The following is a 20,000-nucleotide window of genomic DNA, read 5'->3' as shown; positions in this document are numbered from 1 at the left end:
GATCAGAGTCTACACAATTTCGCTAACGGATTTGCCAAATATTCCATTTGCCGACGTTACAAGACTCGTGGAGGGAAACCTCTGTCACCAAAACAAAAAAAAGGGCACACATTTGTCCATGAGGAATTTGTCCATAAGCATCAGGCTAACTGTTACTGAACTGTTAACTAGAATGACAAATCATTAGAGTGTCCACTTAGACATAATGTGTGTATAGAATAGAGCAGGGGTGTCAAACTCATATTAGGTAGTGGGCCAGATTTGTTGGAATGAGACCTCGTGGGGGTCCATCATTGTCATGGTCAATTTTCTGCATGGGTATCAGAGTGTTGTTAGATGATATCACTTATGAGCAAATAAGTACAAATAATGTATTACCGTCATATGCTGCTCTTTCTCTCTTGAAATGCCCTACTTCCATGTTAGTTTTTCAGCTTCTTTCTTCCTTAGGATGGTTTGTAGATCTAGGTTTAATCAATCTATCATATCATAGAGATATTGCTTATTACACATTGTTGAAGACAACTGGATGTGCATATCTTTTTCCTCTAATTTTCCGTTCCTACCCAAATCAACTAAAGCATTATGGTCTGCTGGTGAGGAAGAAGATTTCCACGACGATTGCGTATTTCCGGTCAAAAATACGGAAGCTGTGTGAAAGGTCTATGGCTGGTCCCTGTGGAGCGGAGTTGGCACACAGCGGGCATCGGGCACCGCGGGCACTCACCGGTGAAGGGGTCGCTGGAGGAGGGCGCAGGGCCCAGCGTGTGGCCTTTAGTGTTCTCGATGATGAAGTTGGCCACCTGGTCCAGGAACATGGGGCTCAGGTCGTTCTTCTGCAGGAAGTTGTGGGCGGTCAGCCACGGGTCCTCCGTCACGTTGTAGGGCAGCTTCATGGACGGGCCGCCCTCGTTCACGTCGATGGTGAAGACAAAGTCATACTCCTGACCACCGGGGGGAGACAGAGGGGTGCAGACGAATGTAGAGTCAGATCCACACAAAGCGGAGGGCTCATGTGAACTCTAGGGGTCATGGGGTCATGTGAACTCTAGGGGTCATGTGAGGTCATGGGGTCATGTAAACTCTAGGGGTCATGTGAAGTCATGTTTTGTCAATGCTTCAGTGGTGATTTAAGATCATCAGTAAGGCTGCTTACTATTCACATATATTTACATGACCAAATTATTAGCAATAACTGACAGACCACTGAAATCATAAAAACATATGAAGCTAAATCAACAGCTGTTCAGACATACTTCTGAATGTGTGTGTGTGTGTGCATGTGCTTGCGTGTGTGCTTGTATGTATGCGTGTGTGTGTGTGTGTGTGTGTGCGTGTATTTATGTGTGTGTGCGTGTGGCCACTCACCTTGCCCTCGTACATGACCCTCTCAGACTTCTGCTGGGAGGACCCCCCCACCACGTCTCCGATCTTCATCCAGCGAGCTTCACTCACGCTCCACTGGTACGCCTCAACGTGGTCATCCTCCTTGATCAGACGCGTCTGGCCGTCACGGTTGCCTAAACACACACACGCAACACACACACGCACGCAGATTGCTTAGAATCATGTAGAAAGCACAAGTAATACAACACAAAACAAATCATATATACATTTATTAATATTACAATTGTTAAGGTGTGTGTGTGTTTGTGTGTTTGTGTGTGTGTGTGTGTGTGTGACCATTGGGGGGAAAAGGCACCATGATAGATAGATACAGTAGATACTTTATTGATCCCCATGGGGAAATTCAAGATTCAACGATTATGGTAAATTCAACCATTACCATAACCATAATAAAGGACAGTTCCTTTCATTTCACTAGGTTCTGAGATAGAGGCTCAAACCTCACCTGGTTAATTCAGGTAGAGAAGCTTAAAGCTCACCTGGATCAGAGGCAGAGAAGCTCAAACGTCACCTGGTTCACTTAGGTAGAGAAGCTCAAATCTCACCTGGTTCATCTAGATGTTCCCTCCCAGGGAGTTCCTCCATCTTGATGTCTCCAAGGTCCCCCGTCTTGGGGTCGATGGTGGCTTTGGAGAGCTCGTCCTCAAAGGCCTGTAGGTCCTGCGCACTTGCCACACGCTCCTCCGACTCCGTGAACACCCGGATGATCCCGTCACTATGGGGGGATGGCGAGGCGCGCACACACACACACACACACACACACACACACACACACACACACACACACACACACACACACTTAATACATGACGTTTTCTTTTCCACTATTTAGGTCATCTGGGTCTCTGCATTTGTTGTCTGTAGAACTCCTGGTATCCATTAGCACTGAATCATTACTGGATACTTGGATGCTCATTGTATGAAAATAGAGGAATAGGCTAACTAAAATATGCTTCAACTTTCGAAATGTTGACAATTCTGCACTCAATATGGATATTCTATATGATATATGACTGACAGAGAAATGTAAAAAGCAACGTTTATATATGGCATAGGATACGTCAAGCCCTGTCTACTGCCACATTAAAATCAATACAACGGAGCTTTGGATTTCTGAATACTGAGGTGTCATGGCGACGCACATTGTTGGCTGGAGAATATGGTGGATAGATATGAGATTTCCCACAGTGGCAAGTCAACAACCAAACCTATTTACCATTAAAAACAAATCAAAAAACCAAGCCTATTTACCATTAAAAACAAATCAACAACCAAGCCTATTTACCATTAAAAACAAATCAACAACCAAGCCTATTTACCATTAAAAACAAAACTGTTGGGACATTGTTGGGCCTCATCATTGTTACATTAGTGTTCAAGAGAAACATATTTTCTACAAGAAGAGTAGCATCCCCGGGAGGAAGCACGTCAGCTTCTTGGGTACGTATAAAGGCAAGATAAGGGCATTCCTCACCTGGCACCCACTGCAATGTCCCCATTGGTCAGCAGGCAGCAGCACCACACCGATTGGGCAGGCAGGCGAATGGTCTGAACACATTCACCCTGCTTCCACACTCTCACTGAACGGTCCTCACCTGTACTGATGAAGTCTGGGAGAGAGAGGGATGGAGGGAGAGATGGAGAGAGAAGTCGAGAGAGACGGAGGGATTGCAGGGAGAAGAGAAGAGGGAGGGATGGAGAGACAAGAGGAGAGAGAGAGAGGGATGGATAGAGACAAGGAGAGAGAGAGAGAAAGAGGGATGGAGAGACAAGAGTAGAGAGAAAGAGGGATGGAGACAAGGAGAGAAAGAAAGAGATGGAGAGACAAGAGAGAGAGAAAGGTATGGAGAGACAAGAGAAGAGGAAGGGAGGGATGGAGAGACGAGAGAGAGAGAGAAAGAGGGATAGAGAGACGAGACAAGAAAAGAGGGAGGGATGGAGAGACCAGAGAAGAGAAGGAGGTAAAGACAAAAAAGAAAGATGGTGGAGGGAGTGAGTGGGATGGAGAGAAGCATAGAGAGAAATGCAGCAAATGAAAGGAAATAATTACAAATACACTAAGACACAGACAAACATGCACTGACACTAAGACACAGGCAAACATGCACTGACACTAAGACACAGACAAACATGCACTGACACTAAGACACAGGCAAACATTAACTGACACTAAGACACAGACAAACATTCACTGATACTAAGTTTGCCAGTTTGACATAAACATTTTTAATACGCAGTGATGCACACTTTATTTACCATAAACATATATAATACATAGTGATGCACACTTTATTTACCATAAACATATTTAATACGCAGTGATACACACTTTATTTACATTTCTGAAACCATGTTCCGACAGGAAGAGACTAGGAGAGATGCGGCAACATAAAGCATCTAAATGTATTGTTACTTTTGTGTGTGTGTGTGTGTGTGTGTGTGTGTACCTTGTCCGTTGGGGAAGACAGACAGGCTGTAGATGTAGTTGGTGTGACTGTAGTAGACCTGCACGCACTCGCCCGTCACCATCCAGCGGCGTATGCTGGCGTCGTTACTGCAGGAGAAGAACTCGACGTCATTCACCACGGCCAGGCCACGCACACAGTCCTCATGACCTGAGAGAGAGAGGGGAGAGAGGGAAAGAGAGAGGGGAGTGGGAGTGGGAGGGGGGGGGGTGAAAGGGAGAGAGAGAGTGGGGGGAGGGTCAACTACAATGGAAACATCAATACAGTAAGCACTTAAAAACAGCTGAGCATGTTACAGGACTATTACCAGTTTACATGGTGTGGCACGGGACTATTACCAGTTCACATGGTGTGGCACGGGACTATTACCAGTTCACATGGTGTGGCAGACTCTTCTCGATCTTCATCTGAGTGGCATAACTTGTCAACAGCGCTGTATTGTTATCCACAGCATTTACAATGAATACTCAAAACTCAACTTCTATAGTATTTTACTATACTTGCTGTATTATCGAAAGGCATAAAAAAATAAAATAAATAAATAAATAAATTTAAAAGGTGTCTGGCCCGGACCCTTATCCTGTCCTTTATCTCGCATAACCAATGAAGATGGTGACCAACAGATGGTCACAATCAATGCTATGAGTTGACCTATGGGTTTACGTACCCAACATTATGCGTCAAAATACCTACGTTTATTTGGTGGAGTGCTGTGAGACTTAGGTAAAAAACAGACAAGGTACATAGTGTGCCGCGCGAGAGAGGACAAAAGTCTGGGAAGCACTGCATTACTGTCTACTCTAGACAGACTACAACCAATAACTGGGATATGATGCCCCCTTGTGGCCATTCTCAGACAGCACAACAATGCAGCAGCTACTGCGAGCACAAACCTGAAGTCGGTCTTGCTGCCAGGCAACCGCTTATGCAAGAATAATTAGATGCCTTGTTCAAGTAGCAATTACAAAACGCAGCACGCTCATGAAGCCTGTGAACATCCTCTATGGGCTTTGTGTGCCACCCCCACCGACTGTGTTTAAATGCCCCGCTGAGTGTGTCCTCAGTCCTCAGCCTTTCTCTCGGGAGCATTCTGTACAACAGCGTTTCTCAAAGTATGGTCCGCAAGCTATCCCAAGTGGTCCCAGAGCAGATGTGGTAAAATATAACATAGATGAGTTGTTTGCAATATTGAACCAACTTGTATGTAAATCAAAACAGTCCTGCAACACTGCTTATGTAAGCTATACCCGTTTAAATCATATGACTCCTCTGACACAATAAGCAAGGTGCAAAGACAATAAACATGGTGGTTCAATAGAGGCATATTATGTAATATACTGTTGAAGTAGGTCTACTCTTTTTTTTTTTTTTAAACTAGGTGGTCTGTGAGGTTTTTTTATTGGTTAAGTGGTCCTTGGTCTGAAAAGGTTTGAGAAACACTGCTGTACAAATCCCCACAGAATGAGAATCTAAACTTGACCTGGAGGCGTTTGTGTGTGCGTGTGTGTATGTGTGTGTGTGTGATTAAAAAAAAAAATCAAGATGCTGAGCACATGCAATGCATACACACAGGCCATTTCCTCCTCTCTCTCCTCTCCTTCCTGTAGACCCTGGTGAGCATTCAGCTCTGCTCCAGCTGTGGTGCACAGCGCTGCTGGTGATAAATCCCTAATGCTCAGTGATGCGTTCTTTCTTCACCCCCATTTAACTCAAAACCTGTAATTAGAACCTCAGTTCTTTAGGAACGCCAAGCAATATGCAGTGAGAACCTCAGTTCTTTAGGAACGCCAAGCAATATGCAGTGAGAACCTCAGTTCTTTAGGAACGCTAAGCAATGTGCAGTGAGAACCTCAGTTCTTTAGGAACGCCAAGCAATGTGCAGTGAGAACCTTAGTTCTTTAGGAACGCCAAGCAATATGCAGTGAGTACCTCAGTTCTTTAGGAACGCCAAGCAATATGCAGTGAGAACCTCAGTTCTTTAGGAACGCCAAGCAATATGCAGTGAGAACCTCAGTTCTTTAGGAACGCCAAGCAATATGCAGTGAGAACCTCAGTTCTTTAGGAACGCCAAGCAATGTGCAGTGAGAACCTCAGTTCTTTAGGAACGCCAAGCAATATGCAGTGAGAACCTCAGTTCTTTAGGAACGCCAAGCAATGTGCAGTGAGAACCTCAGTTCTTTAGGAACTGGCAGCAATGTGCAGAGAAGTTGTCCACCATGGGTCCACTCTCTCCTTGAAATGGACTCACAGGAGAAGTAGCAAAGACACACTCTTGGAAACCCGCTGCTGTGCTCTGACCTGCAGTGATGGCTCCGCCTTCTCTCCTCTCCCACCTCCATTTTTTTGGTCGGCATCCGGTCCAATGCTCCACCATGGGAGACCCTTTGTTCACTACTAATCTCTGCGTAACCGACATCCTCTCCGGCCTAACCACGGTGTCTCCTCCTCCTCCAACCCTCTCGTGAGCACCCTGTACGACCCCTGCTGTAGAAGACTCCGTTGCTTAAAACAGACATCGAAAGGAAAATCGTTTTTTTTTACCTTGGCTTTGTTGAGTAAAGAGAGCTTAGTGCATGTGTAACGGATGCCAGCTAGCTTAGCTGTGCTTGTGGAACGTTGGTAAACCTCACTCCCCGACGCCTCAAGAGTGCTGCTGGCATGCGAGCCAGTAACCTGGGCTATTGGCCTAATTGTTAGCGCGCTCGCCTCCCGATCCGAGGTGCTGCTGTTCGCGGGTTCGAGTCCGGGCGTGTGCAGGGCTGAATCGCGCAGGTTCAACACAACGCAGGTTACATTGGTGCCGTGACCCGGATCGGGAGTGAGGTTTAGGGGGTGAGTGTAATGGATGCCAGCTAGCTTAGCTGTGCTTGTGGAACGTTGGTAAACCTCACTCCCCGACGCCTCAAGAGTGCTGCTGGCATGCGAGCCAGTAGCCTGGGCCTCGCCTCCCGATCCGAGGTGCTGCTGTTCGCGGGTTCGAGTCCGGGCGTGTGCAGGGCTGAATCGCACAGGTTCAACACAACGCGGGTTACACATAGACACAATGCATCATCCAATTATGCAGCGATCTCCCATCGTTGCAATAGAGGGACTATCACCAGTGAAGGGCCATCCACTACAGTTAATGGCCTCCACTCTCCCACTGTTGGAGAGACTTCATGTCCATCAACAGTGCCGTACTTTGCACTATTCTGTCTTCATTTTCTAAAGCATTGTTTTAAAACTAAAGTCTCATTTATGTTCAACGTTAGATGCGGATACGGACAGAGCCTTCAGCTGTTCTCCGTTTTTATTTCGTCCGTTCTTTTGTCCATTTACTAGAAGTCTACAGATACAGATAGAACAGATCAATGTAAGAAACAAACTCCGCCATTTACATATGAAGCATAAACTAGAGTAAATACGATCTCTGTCATGACGCACGGTTGCAATTCCATAACCTTGTCTACACTGGGCCCCTGAAGCACAGATCACCAGACCATTGTCACATATCACATGACCATTCATATAATTGTCAACCGAAGACAGCAAGGCCAATAAAGCGCGCACACACACACACACACGTACGCACACATAAACACACACACACACACACACACACACACACACACACACACACACACACACACGCACGCACGCACACGCACACACACCAAGGCCAGTAAAGCTTGTATTTTGTTTACCATGTTAGATTCACAGCTGACAGGCCAGTAGTGGAAGTGGAAGTGAGTCATGGAGAGTCGAGAAACATCAGACGCACAAGGTCCAATCAGGAAGGGAACATGAGTTTTTACGTCATCGTTTTCAGATGTTTGGTCCAATCAGGAAGGGAACATGAGTTTTCATGTTTTCATCGTGTTTATATTCGTTTAAGGATTTCGCTGCCCACATTAAAATGCAAAGCGGGAGTTTTTAACCGAAAACGGGGGCCGACAGCGTTTTCAAATTGTTCCACTTCAGGGCTTCGGAAACGGAACAGCATCAATGTAGCCTAATGAGTCCTCTCGTCTTCTCCTCGTGGCCACTATTACTGCCCCCTCCCCTACGCCCAGCGGGTCTTACCAGTGTAGGTCTTCTCGCAGCGGCCGGCCTTCCACAGCTTGATGGTTTTGTCGGCCGACCCAGTCAGCATCAGGCCCTGCTCCGGCAGGATGACCACAGCCCAAACGGCAGCTGTGTGACCCTACAGGGGCAACACAGAATTATGTACATCAGGGTTAGAGGAACACAATGCAGTTCTTCTACCTTAAAATAACAGCTTCAAACTCATTCTGATGCTACATTCACTTATAATATGGAGAATGAAGTCGCTAACTTTGCCAATGCATGCCTGGAGCGCTTGACATTGCACTATGTATCGTTGTTGATCAGATAGGATTGTGACCCTTTCAGTCAGTTTATGACTAACTGGGTACGATCTTAGCACTATATGAATACTGAGGCCAAGGTGCATAGATATAATTTTAAACATGTGAACTCTACAACATGAACTCTATGGTAAAGGGATCCATCAAAGGTCAAAATTCCTGTGCACAGCTCTTCTTGCTCCAGGTGCTGATGGTGTGCAGTATAACTATGGTAAAGGGTTCAAGTTTCAAGGAGTCGAGTCACAGTTTGGCATAAACTTGTTTTTGTGGTCAAAATTTCAGATGAAAACAGCACAAACTAAACATGACAGAATTATGAGCAGAGACGTTATTACACCTAAATAGTGACTTGGGTGGTGGTTCATTCACACCACATGAAGACTAACAGCCAACAACTTTTCAGGCCTTGAGATCATGATCAAACAGTAAATTGTTTCACTTTATAGTGCATTGATGTCCATACAGTACCTGCAATGTCATCATGCATTTGTCGTTGAGCCACACTTTGGCTGTGGTGTCCCAGGAACCACTCAGTAACGTCCCAAACCTCCCGGCAGACAGCGAGCATACTGCGCGGACAGACAATAACGCGCAGGACAGAGGTCAGGTTTCACAGCATTACCGTACTGCAGTTAAGTACTCTAGGAAATCAATAGACACACTAGAGCAGAAGACGAGAGGTTATTGCCTGTATTCTTGTGGCCCTTGAGGGTATACATGGGGTCGGGTCTGTCGAGGGAAAACACGCAGATATTGTGATCGTTGCCCCCAGTCACGATGAGCCCGCGGGGGTAGGTTTCATTTGGGGATATGATACAAACGCAGGACACAAAGTTCGTGTGGCCGTTCATACAATGCATTTCCGAGAAACCTCCACCAGGACTGCATGGAGAAGACAAGAGTTGGATAAGAACATGACAATACCTGCTGTTTAGCTAACATAATAAGACACCCACTACAGAGCTTACAGAACTGGTTAGCTGCTACCGTGGAAATGTAGACCCATCACCACCTCGAAAATGTACGAATTGCTTTCTTGCTTTCATTAGCCAACACATGATAATGATTAAATGACTTATTGTTAATAAAAAATAAAACCTGGGTTAAAAGAAACAAGTCACTTAAAACCTACACAACCTAGACATTGTCACGGTTAGCGAAGTCATCGAGGAGGTTTTGAATTTAATTTAGGTAGCTGCTAACAGCAGCGTTATAGAGCCATAATTATAGCTGGCAAGTGTATGCTAGCTTAACAACGCTTTGGATCTTATTTAATTAACTATACCCTATTCACAGACAACACTGAATTGTACACCGATTTCATTTTATTCAACAAACTAACACAATGAACTCTTGATTAACTAGCTATTTCGCTAGTGTTAGCCTCCTGTCAACACTTGAAAACAGAGAAACTAGCCGCTTAGGCTAGCATTAGCATGCTACCTTGAATTGGGTACCCATACTCTTGCTGTTCTGTCCCGGGAGACCGACACAAAAGCTCCATCAGGGAAAGGTGCAGTGGCAAGGCCCCTTACATCCATCTCATGCCCTGGGATGGAGCAACTTAGCCTATAAGTACTAGAAGATGCCATTTTAAGCGACTCTCGGACAATGAATTGACAGTTCCGAGAAGCTAACGAGGTCCAACAGTATCAAGTGAGCAGCGGCGTAAATATTTTAGCTTCCGGGTTATCTATTAGTATTCTACCATAATAAAAGTCACAGCCATAGAATGTCCACGACTTTTCCACACTTCAATGTACATTGCCCGCCGGCCTGTTTTTTTTCTTGATACATAATACGGGAAATCGCCAAAAAGTCACTAATCTATCTAAATATCTGCTATCTAGCCTATTTTAAAAGGCTTAATTTGCAGGTTCTCAAACGATTAAGGGCACATTCCCAAAGACATTTTGAAAATGTAAATTGAGATGAAATATAGGCATAGGCTACAAGACTATTTACAGTGTGAATAAAACAACACACACATATGCAAATGCAAAAGTAGCCTGTCCACAGCATGTGAAAATATACGTTGAAAGGGATATTACAGCCTGCATGGATGAAGCAGCATCAACAAAGCGAGATGTCATTTAAATGTCAATTAAAAGTCTGACATTAAAACATATATTGATCGAGCAGTCAGATCAATGAACTTCAGCATTTGCTCTCATTTCTATGTAATATTAGATCATATGGAATGTGCATTTAGATCTAGTCATCCTCCATCATGTCAGCAACAGTAGCAGCACTCTTTATGGCAGTACCATAAGCTGCTGTCAATAAGTCTGTGCAAAATATAGGGTCAGTAGGCTAAAGTATGAATTAAATCAGATTCTTGTTGAACATCTTTGCCCGTTTGCATGCTTTCAAGAGTGTTTCGAGGCCATTCTGCTGAGTAAGTAAGCCTATCATTCGTGGTCAATGTGTCCATCATGTACACACCCATACAACTACAAAGGTCCAACGGAAGTGAGGTATTTACCTTGCTATTTTTTTTAAACAACTGTCTATCCAACTGTCAATAGTTTTCGTTCTTTTCGATATGAGCTATATTTTTTCATTAATGAATTGCGTGAAACAACATAGTTTCAGAAATAACGGATTATTAAAACATTCAAACTTGTATTTATAAAAACTGACAAGCGCATCTGGCAGGGTCACGCCCATTTATGATTTGTAGTCCTTCAAGCAGCAACCAGCCAGTGGTTTGTTTGTGGTTGCTGCTGGAGTCTGTGTCACAGCCACGGAAGAAGTTGACAGTTCGGTTCTGATTTCATTCACCAGGGTGATACAAGCGCAGGCAACAAGTAAGTGTGAGACACACATATTCGTCGTTGGCTTAGTATTGTGTTTAATATTGAATGTACTTGTATCTATGCAGCTGTTTACGTTTACGTTTTTGTCGTACTGCGTGCTTCATTTTCAAATAAATGATATTATTGGCTCATATGTCAGCCATCTATGGATTAGCGTGCTAGCACAGGCTACACAGTGTTACCAAGCTAACGTAGGACAACACCACAAGCACATGTTGGCCACTCACTCATACGTCTTTACAATTTTCCAAGAATCTGTATATCCGGTTTATCTTGAATGAACGACGTATACATGTTAAGTTAAGCACAAGACAGTATGTATATATTTCCTGTGCCTGTGTATCGCTGAGTTGATGTGTCAAATAGTAATTGTAATAGCTAACGAGCTAGCCAACGTATGATAAAAATCCATATGAAGCTGTCAGTCGATAGCTACATCTGTAAGTGATGCCATCATTATAATAAGGCGTACATAGTGAACTGCTTTCAGAACGTTTGGTATGATGGGAGAGCTGATGCAGCCTTTGCCCTGTGACTACTTAGACATTAGACATTAATTAACAGGAATGAAATAGTTTCCTTTGTGACCGTCCTAGAAATAGTTTCTGATGTCATCACAGTTCTTGGATGGGAGAAGGGAGGTCATCTCATCTGTTGGATGAGACATGAATCACTTGTGCTTTTCTTACCCTCTGCTTGTGTTGGACAAACACACACACACACACACACAGTCGTCAACAGTCCTTTTGAACATGTTCCAATTAGCCTAGGGTGTCTGTATATCACTCATAAATTGAACACTGTGTGTTATGGTTGGGTGTTCTCCACTGTGGTCCTCCGTCTAATGTCTAACCCAGTGGTCTGGGGCAGTTCCAGTGGTCTGGGGCAGTTCCGTCACTTCCTTCGGTAAACAAAATGTCAGCTTTCACCAGCCAGCCATTCTCTGCGTTGCACAGTGGACATGATAATGACCAATAAGGTCATAAGGAGACCTTGTGTTTGCATATGGGGAAGTGTTTGCATGTGAATGTAAATGAATGTGTCTGTGTCTGTGTGCTTTTCCCATTGCTACCCTGTGGTTGATGAACACTTGAATCTGTGAGTGTCCCCTCGGGGGAACCTCAATGAAACTCTGATGAGCCTCTGATAAGCACCCTGTAACCGTCAGTCTTTCTGTGTGGTGGCCTAGCCTGCCTCAAGTATGCTGCCCATCCTGTTGTGCAAACACAGAGACAGGCTTGGCAGTGCACAGAGAGGCTACGCTAGGCTGGATGGATTTCTCTTTGATTGGGGACTAAGATAATGGCACAGTCCATAGACTGTGTGACTTGTTAGGATGTTGGCTTGGGTTTCAGGATGATGTGCTAGATGTCAGTGTGTCTGTAGATTTTGAATTTAGCTGTTAGTGTTGTTGTTGTTGTTGTTGTTTCCATTTGAATGTGCCTATCGATCGTTCAACGGTGTTTTAAGCCCCCAACGTCGTCTTCCAGGCAGCGCTGCCACTGTCGACTTAAATGCACCTAACCCTAACCTTAACCCATGCCTAACCCTAGCGCCTTCCAGGCAGCGCTGCCACTGCCTTGAAGACAACGTTGGGGGCTTAAAACATCAAGAAACCTATCGATCCCTGTTGTCATTAGCCTGACTGTTTGGGCTATTCATGGCGAGTTAATAGATCCTTTCAACAATAAAAACAAAAACAATGCTTGAACGTTCTATTTGGTTCCCAATCTACTTCCTCTGCATTAAGATAACATATGGAATGTTAATACGGAAGCCTTGTGGGGCCAACTATGATGCTGATAATGGAACTCTCTTGGCCACTAATGCACTACTGCTCTCTCTCTCCCATTCAGCCTCACAGTCCACATGCTTCGGGGCTCCGCCTGACCCGACCCGACGCTGGCGCCCAGTGCCAGCTCCGATTTCCGCTTGCAGTCGAGTGGGGTCGAGTGACGGACAGACGGCACCACCTTCCCACCCCGTGTCTTCCTCCTCCTCCTCCTCCTCCTCCTCCTCCTCCAACTCCTCTTCCTCACCCTCCTGCCTGCGGCCAGGATGAAGCTGCGTCTGCACTTTGTGGTGGACCCCATGGGCTGGTTCTGCATGTCCTTGGTCTTCTTCGTGTGGTTCTACAACACCCTCTTCATCCCCAAGCTCATCCTCTTCCCACACTACAACGAGGGACATGTCCCCTGGGCCCTGGTGATCTGTAAGTACCGAGAGAGGGGGGAGGGGGGAGAGAGAGATAGAGATACAGGAGAGAGAGAGAGATACACACAGGAGAGAGAGAGAAAGAGAGAGAGAGAGAGAGAGAGAGGGAGAGAGGGAGGGAGGGAGGGAGAGAGAGAGAGAGAGAGAGAGACCGACCCACCCACACACACACACACACACACACAGGGGTCCCAGAGAGGGAGAGAGAGAGAAAGAAAGAGATACCGATACCGATACACACAGGAGAGAGAGAGAGAGAGAGAGAGAGATACACACACACAGGAGAGAGAGAGAGAGAGAGAGAGGGGGAGATAGAGATACACACAGGAGAGAGAGAGAGAGAGAGAGAGAGAGAGAGAGAGAGAGAGAGAGAGAGAGAGAGAGAAGAGAGAGAGAGAGAGAAGAGAGAGAGGGAGAGGGAGAGGGAGAGAGGGAGAGAGACCGACCCACACACACAGGAGAGAGAGAGAGAGAGAGAGACCCACCCACACACACAGGGGTCCCAGAGAGGGAGAGAGAGAGAGAGAAAGAAAGAGATACCGATACCGATACACACAGGAGAGAGAGAGAGAGAGAGAGAGAGAGAGAGAGACCCACACACACACAGGGGTCCCAGAGAGAGAGGCAGTGGTGCTTAGGGTCGGGTTGAACACACTCGCTGAATGTTACAGGGGTTGAACACACTCGCTGAATGTTACAGGGGTTGAACACACTCGCTGAATGTTACAGGGGTTGAACACACTCGCTGAATGTTACAGGGGTTGAACACACTCGCTGAATGTTACAGAGTTGTACTGTACTGTGATGCAGGCCGCGTTTAACATCTTGTGGGCATGGTTGCAGTTGTCACCATGGTGACTACCAGGATAGACTAGGAAACGGATGTAGTGTTCAAACAGGCTTGTGGTTGTTGAGGTTATATTTTTTCCTTCCTACTGCCCCTGTATTTGCAAAACCATACTCATCATCATACGTTCACTACTGAGAGAACATGACCTATTAAGCCTACTAAAAGCTGGACTGTTACTGAATGGACTGATTTTAAGCTATAGTCACATTTAAATCCGTTATCAGTTATTCCTGACAAGCAATGGAGTACTCCACACATTTGTCCTGGTGATGGCCACGATTTTGGAGGATGCAAAGACTACACTGATGGCTTAGATAGATAGATAGATAGATAGATAGATAGATAGATAGATACTTTATTGATCCCCAGGGGAAATTCAAGGTCTTTAAGGCTTTAAGGCTGAAAGGTGTTTCTAAAGCTTTACTGCTTGTCTCAAGTCAGACTGATATAGGCCCTTCTAAAATGGCATGAAATATATGTTGACTATCCTGCGTGTTATAGAAATAAATTGACTAGACTTGACTGACTCAATTAACCCATTTACTCCTAAAATGCCTGCTAAAAACGCCTATAGAATCCTATGGCATTCTAGACTAAATAACCTTATTTCCTGAGGGTTTTCTGAAAACATACTAAAAATTGTAAGCGTCTATCAAAATGTAATATCTAAGCCTCTGTAGCACCTAAAACCATGAAATAAAAAGCATGCTGCGCTACGCAGCATCCAGCGGGAGGGTCAATGTTGCGCTACGCAGCATCCAGCGGGAAGGTCAGTGTTGTGTCATGCAGCATCCAGCGCGAATGGGTTAAATGTTGTTCAGTTGTGTAGCACAGCTGACACTGGGCCCCGGGCCTGCATGCTAGCTCTGGTAGATTAGTGTAAGTGACTGATTCCCTGAAACCAGTGGGACTGGCTCACCCACTGATAAGGCAGCTATCTGGCACCATCGGGGGCTCATGGTGTGCCAGTGGCTTTAGACAGTGACCTAGACCGTCATGGCTTCATGTTTGTGTGTACAGGCAGTGGCTTTAGACAGTGACCTAGACCGTCATGGCTTCATGTTTGTGTGTACAGGCAGTGGCTTTAGACAGTGACCTAGACCGTCATCGCTTCATGTTTGTGTGTACAGGTTATTATCTGGCATCATTGTTCTGCGTGACCGCGTTGGTGAGGGCGTCGACTGCAGACCCAGGCAGGCTACCCCAGGACCCCCACATACCTCACTCAGGTAAGGCTCACTCACCTAAACTACACACAGCTACAACGGCTCTCACCTGAGTTATATCACCCAGGTACAACAGCACACTCACCTGAGTTATATCACTCAGTATAACAGCCCACTCACCTGAGTTATATCACCCAGGTACAACAGCACACTCACCTGAGCTACATTCAGGTACAGACTCTTGCTCCATATGACTCCAGAAGAACCACTCACCCGTACCTGTACCATATCACTTAGGTACAGAACCACCTAATCTTACCTGTGCCATATCACTTAGGTACAGAACCACTCACCCGTACCTGTACCATATCACTTCAGTACAGAACCACTCACCCGTACCTGTACCATATCACTTCAGTACAGAACCACTCACCCGTACCTGTACCATATCACTTCAGTACAGAACCACTCACCCGTACCTGTACCATATCACTTCAGTACAGAACCACCCCCCGGTACATATGTATTTCCACATAAGCCATGTCGATGAAGTTCCACAGCTACACTCACATGAATCTTATCACTCTTTCTTACCTGAGCCATACTGTACAGTTTGAGCTTGGGCACTACTCAGGTGCATCCCTCCTCACTCTAATGCCAATAGTTGTCTTGATTAAACTAAAGGCTCTCCCCTGCTGTCACAATTTCAGATGTTTTACCACCAGATGGAACTTTTTATCTTACTGTTACTGTTGACGTACCTCCAGCTGTCGTTAAATGTTCAAGCATTGAGGACTGTGGTTAAATGTTCAAGCTTTCAGGAGGATATATCAGGCTATGTCATGAGCTGCCAGCTGTCCTGTTCTGTCTGCCAGACCGCACAAGGAGGAAGTGCTCACTCCACACGTGGCCGCGGATGCGTCTGGGTCGTTAGCTTAGCATAGCCTAGTTCAGCTCTGAGTTGGCTTTAGAGTTTGAGTTGGAGGTAGAATACATTGAAGGTGTACTGTATGTTGTGCTCTCAATGCACAGCTCTACTGGATACACCTGTTGGCAGCAGTTAGCCTGATATGCATCTGAGTTTAGGTCCTAGCTTAAGGTGGATGTGCGGTGAGGAATGTGGACTGAATTCATTCTGAACAATGCACGACATTATGTTGGTTTTTCAAATCTGAAATTAAACGTCTCTGTGATTCTGTGTTAAAATAACAGGTAGACGATTCAACAGGCTGTAATCTAATCTGTATCTAGTATCTCCCTAAATATATTACATGATATCATCTTTATGGTTGATACTCCTTCTGTGTGTTTGGTGTAGTTTTTTCTACCCACTAGATGGCAGTCTAATACTGACTAATAATTGTGTTCTCAACCAAAGCATGTGTTTGGGTCTGTGTATTTATCAGATTATGCACAGCGTTGGCACTGTTTTACCACTTAATATTTGTGTTGATCACACACACCTCATTGTAGGTACTTATTTGTAGCTTTGGTTGTTTTTAGGTTGAAGAATGATCAGTACTGGATATTTTTATTATGCATGCCATTATTTTTTTAGGTCAGGGGATCTTCTGTTAGAAAAATAAATATTGGCAGTCTTTTTTACTGTATGAATAGCTTCATGGAAGTTTGCCTATTTAAGTTAAGTTATATCTAATCTACACTGACAGATACTGTAGTTAAAGTTTGACCTCGCAGGCGTCTTGACGCACGCAGCCTTTATTGGATCTTGTAGTTGTTTGTTTTCCTCTTGCATTTAGCCATCCAGGACGGTGATGATTTTGGTAGCAGATATGAGTTGGTCACTTGTGGGGCAGCCGTGGCCTACTGGTTAGCACTTCGGACTTGTAACCGGTTCGAACACCGACCAGTAGGAACGGCTGAAGTGCCCTTGAGCAAGGCACCTAACCCCTCACTGCTCCCGACGAGCACTGGATCAAGGCCTGCCCACAGCTCCTACCGTGTGTGTTCCTGGTGAGCTCATTGTTCCAAGTGTGTGTGTGTGTGTGTGTGTGTGTGTGTATCCCTAGATGGGTAAAATGCAGAGGACTAATTCCCTACAGGGACAAATAAAGGAACGGAACTTCACTAATTGACATTAAAAGACGGTTGCCAGAGTGATCTGATTAAGAGACTGATGGGGACGTCCCTCTGTGATGCCATGGCAACGTCCTCAAATGACGTCATGGGTTGGAGCTCCTTTGGTCTGAATATGACCTGTGACCCCTCAGAGTCAGACTTTACACCACCACCACCACCACCACCATCGCTACAGTATGTGTGTGATGTTATGGACACACACACACACACACACACACATACACATACACATATGGCCATCCTGGCCTTGGCTGCCCGGTCTCTTGACCTTTGGGCTTATCCGAGCTCACTGGCGGCACTGACAGACCTCGCCTGTGTGCCAGGCCTGGCCTGCTCGCTTCCTCGAACTCATCTCCACTTTTCTTCTTTTCACACGCTCCGAATCGGCTTGAGGCATAAGCCCTTTTGGCCAGGCAATCCTCTTACCCCCGCCAGACGAGACGCAGCGCAGATCCACTTGCTTTTAACACTGTTAGAAACGTCTTTTCCATGAACTACTCTGTTCTACCCCCCCCCCCTCTCTCTCTCTCTCTATCTCTCTATCTCTCTCTCTCTCTATCTATCTATCTATCTCTCTATCTCTCTCTCTCTCTCTCTCTCTCTCTCTCTCTCTCTCTTTTCTGCCCTTGTGGAGTTTGAGTTCACTGGCATCAGTGGCATGCTGTGTGTCTGTGGCCTGCTAATCTTGTGCGGGTCTCCAGATTAGATTTAGTGTGTGCCAACAGACTGTTCATCTTGTTGTTGACGATGTCTTCTTTTATCTGCCATCTGCAATGTGGCGGAGATGAGATAAGGTTGCAAAATGCTGCTCAATACAGCACACTCCGAAGCAGGGTGAACTCACTCGAACATCGCCACATAGTCTGCCTCAGATGAGGCTATTTCACTGCAAGGTGAGTTAATCCGTGTTTCTGCTCGTCCTAATCTGGCCGTTTACAGCTTTATGGGATGTCTTAGAGCCCGCTGAGGTGTTATCCTGGGTTGGCTTTACCTGGTTGCTTGGTCACGCTCACCTGATCTCACCTTTCTGCCTTCAGGAGAAAAAAAAAAAAAAAAAAGAAAAAAAAAATCCAGTAGGGGTCGCTGTTTCTCAATGCCAGTATTCTAGTTAAAGAACCACTGCCCCTCATGCAGGGACCTCAAGCCCTCAGGGAGCAGCTGCAGGAAGGGGGCCTCTAAAACAGGACACTTAGTTCCTGGGTTGTTAATTCTCCAGAAAGACAGGGAGAGTGAGAATGAGATTAAAAGTTTTAATTCACAAGGAATTTAGAAGGTAGGCTTCAGATGACGTAACAACTTAAAATAATTAAAAGTCCTTAGCGAAGGCCCCTACATCAGTCTTGGAGCATCTAGACCCTGCAGATCCTGTCTGATATTAGCCGGCAGAGGTGGGGCCTACCCCCTGGGAAGATAGGCAGGAACCAAACTGGTGGAGGAATGAGGGGACCTCGAGATGACGACACCTGAAGCAGCAAATCAGGTGTGTTAGACGAGTCATTATGAAGACAGGTGGAGGCCATTGATAGGTCAAGAGTGATGAATGAATGAGTGACGAAGCATTAGAGTCTTCCTGGTGGAACTTGCACTGATGCTTCCGTTTCCTTGCTTACTCGTAGCATGGCCTTCCGTCGCCTGTTGTTGTCTGCGTGTTTTAAGTGCTCAGGCATAAAGGTGAAGTGTGGTCATCCACGGATCCACGGTATTGGACCGTCTATTGATTCACTGAATACAGTGACCAGTGGCCGGCTCCAGCTGCTGATGTCATTGCAGCAGATCATGTGATGAACTAGCTCTCTCTGTCAGACAGATCAAGACCAGAGTTAAAAAGCCTTTAGTGTGCAGAGAAATACTTTATCCCAGCACACTTATTGCACTTAGAAGGAAAATGCTGAAGAACCCTTTTGGGTTCACCAGTTTGTCTTCATGGAAGAGCTCTCGTTGTAGACGTTGTAGACTTATTTTCCAATAGCGATTAGTGGACAATACATTATCCATTATTTCTGAATTAAAACTTTCAGTATGTCCAGTCTCCTGACCAAGATGAGGCCGCTATCTATGGTACTAACTACATTCACCTAATCTGACAGTGACCAAGATGAGGCCGCTATCTATGGTACTAACTACATTCACCTAATCTGACAGTGACCAAGATGAGGCCGCTATCTATGGTACTAACTACATTCACCTAATCTGACAGTGACCAAGATGAGGCCGCTATCTATGGTCCTAACTACATTCACCTAATCTGACAGTGACCATTGTGAAAAGCAAGGAAGTGAAGCTGTCTGATCCTGGCAGATTTAATAGAGGGGCTTCTGGCCCAAAACCTGCATGAGGCGAGTAAAGAAGTTAAAGGAACCATATGTAAGATTGTGGGCAAAACTGGTACTGCAATCACTTTCAAATTACTGTAGAGCGGTGTATCCCCTCCCCCTCCCCCCTGACTTGAGGTTGCCAACCCGGATGCTGAAACACTACTGACTTTGTGATTAGTAGATAGGTAGAGGGTGGTGCATCAGGCCAAAACACAAAATTGAGGGCTGCAACTTCACTTTTTAAATGACAATATCCTGGCTGGACTACTGTTGTCAGTGATATAAGTATTTCAAATG

At 45.5% G+C, this 20,000-nt stretch overlaps 2 protein-coding genes across 2 annotated transcripts in view; one reads left to right on the top strand and one right to left on the bottom strand.

The window, feature by feature from the left end:
- plaa (phospholipase A2-activating protein) overlaps nucleotides 1–9,890 on the bottom strand; it is a 17,931-nt gene extending 8,041 nt beyond the window's left edge. Inside the window, exons 1-9 of the mRNA XM_076288495.1 lie at nucleotides 9,683–9,890; nucleotides 8,928–9,121; nucleotides 8,708–8,808; nucleotides 7,935–8,055; nucleotides 3,855–4,022; nucleotides 2,882–3,017; nucleotides 1,953–2,122; nucleotides 1,369–1,520; nucleotides 728–944 (exon numbers count right to left, since the gene is read on the bottom strand). Coding sequence (XP_076144610.1) covers nucleotides 728–944; nucleotides 1,369–1,520; nucleotides 1,953–2,122; nucleotides 2,882–3,017; nucleotides 3,855–4,022; nucleotides 7,935–8,055; nucleotides 8,708–8,808; nucleotides 8,928–9,121; nucleotides 9,683–9,831 — 1,408 coding nt within the window. The 5' untranslated portion in view covers nucleotides 9,832–9,890. The remainder of the gene's footprint in view (nucleotides 1–727; nucleotides 945–1,368; nucleotides 1,521–1,952; nucleotides 2,123–2,881; nucleotides 3,018–3,854; nucleotides 4,023–7,934; nucleotides 8,056–8,707; nucleotides 8,809–8,927; nucleotides 9,122–9,682) is intronic.
- Nucleotides 9,891–10,965: 1,075 nt separating this feature from the next.
- The window catches only part of zdhhc21 (zDHHC palmitoyltransferase 21), a 31,268-nt gene continuing 22,233 nt past the window's right edge, over nucleotides 10,966–20,000 (top strand). The window contains exons 1-3 of the mRNA XM_076288494.1: nucleotides 10,966–11,049; nucleotides 12,915–13,270; nucleotides 15,253–15,351. Of these exons, the coding sequence (XP_076144609.1) occupies nucleotides 13,117–13,270; nucleotides 15,253–15,351 (253 nt within the window). The 5' untranslated portion in view covers nucleotides 10,966–11,049; nucleotides 12,915–13,116. The remainder of the gene's footprint in view (nucleotides 11,050–12,914; nucleotides 13,271–15,252; nucleotides 15,352–20,000) is intronic.

Source organism: Alosa pseudoharengus, unplaced genomic scaffold, assembly GCF_046254945.1.
Source record: "Alosa pseudoharengus isolate Yale_2024_CS ecotype anadromous, Long Island Sound unplaced genomic scaffold, YU_APseudo_1.1 YU_APseudo_1.1_scf_17, whole genome shotgun sequence".
Classification (NCBI taxonomy): domain Eukaryota; kingdom Metazoa; phylum Chordata; class Actinopteri; order Clupeiformes; family Clupeidae; genus Alosa; species Alosa pseudoharengus.
The sequence above is the reverse complement of the archived record's forward strand: the minus strand, read 5'-3'. Positions and strand labels throughout refer to the sequence as shown.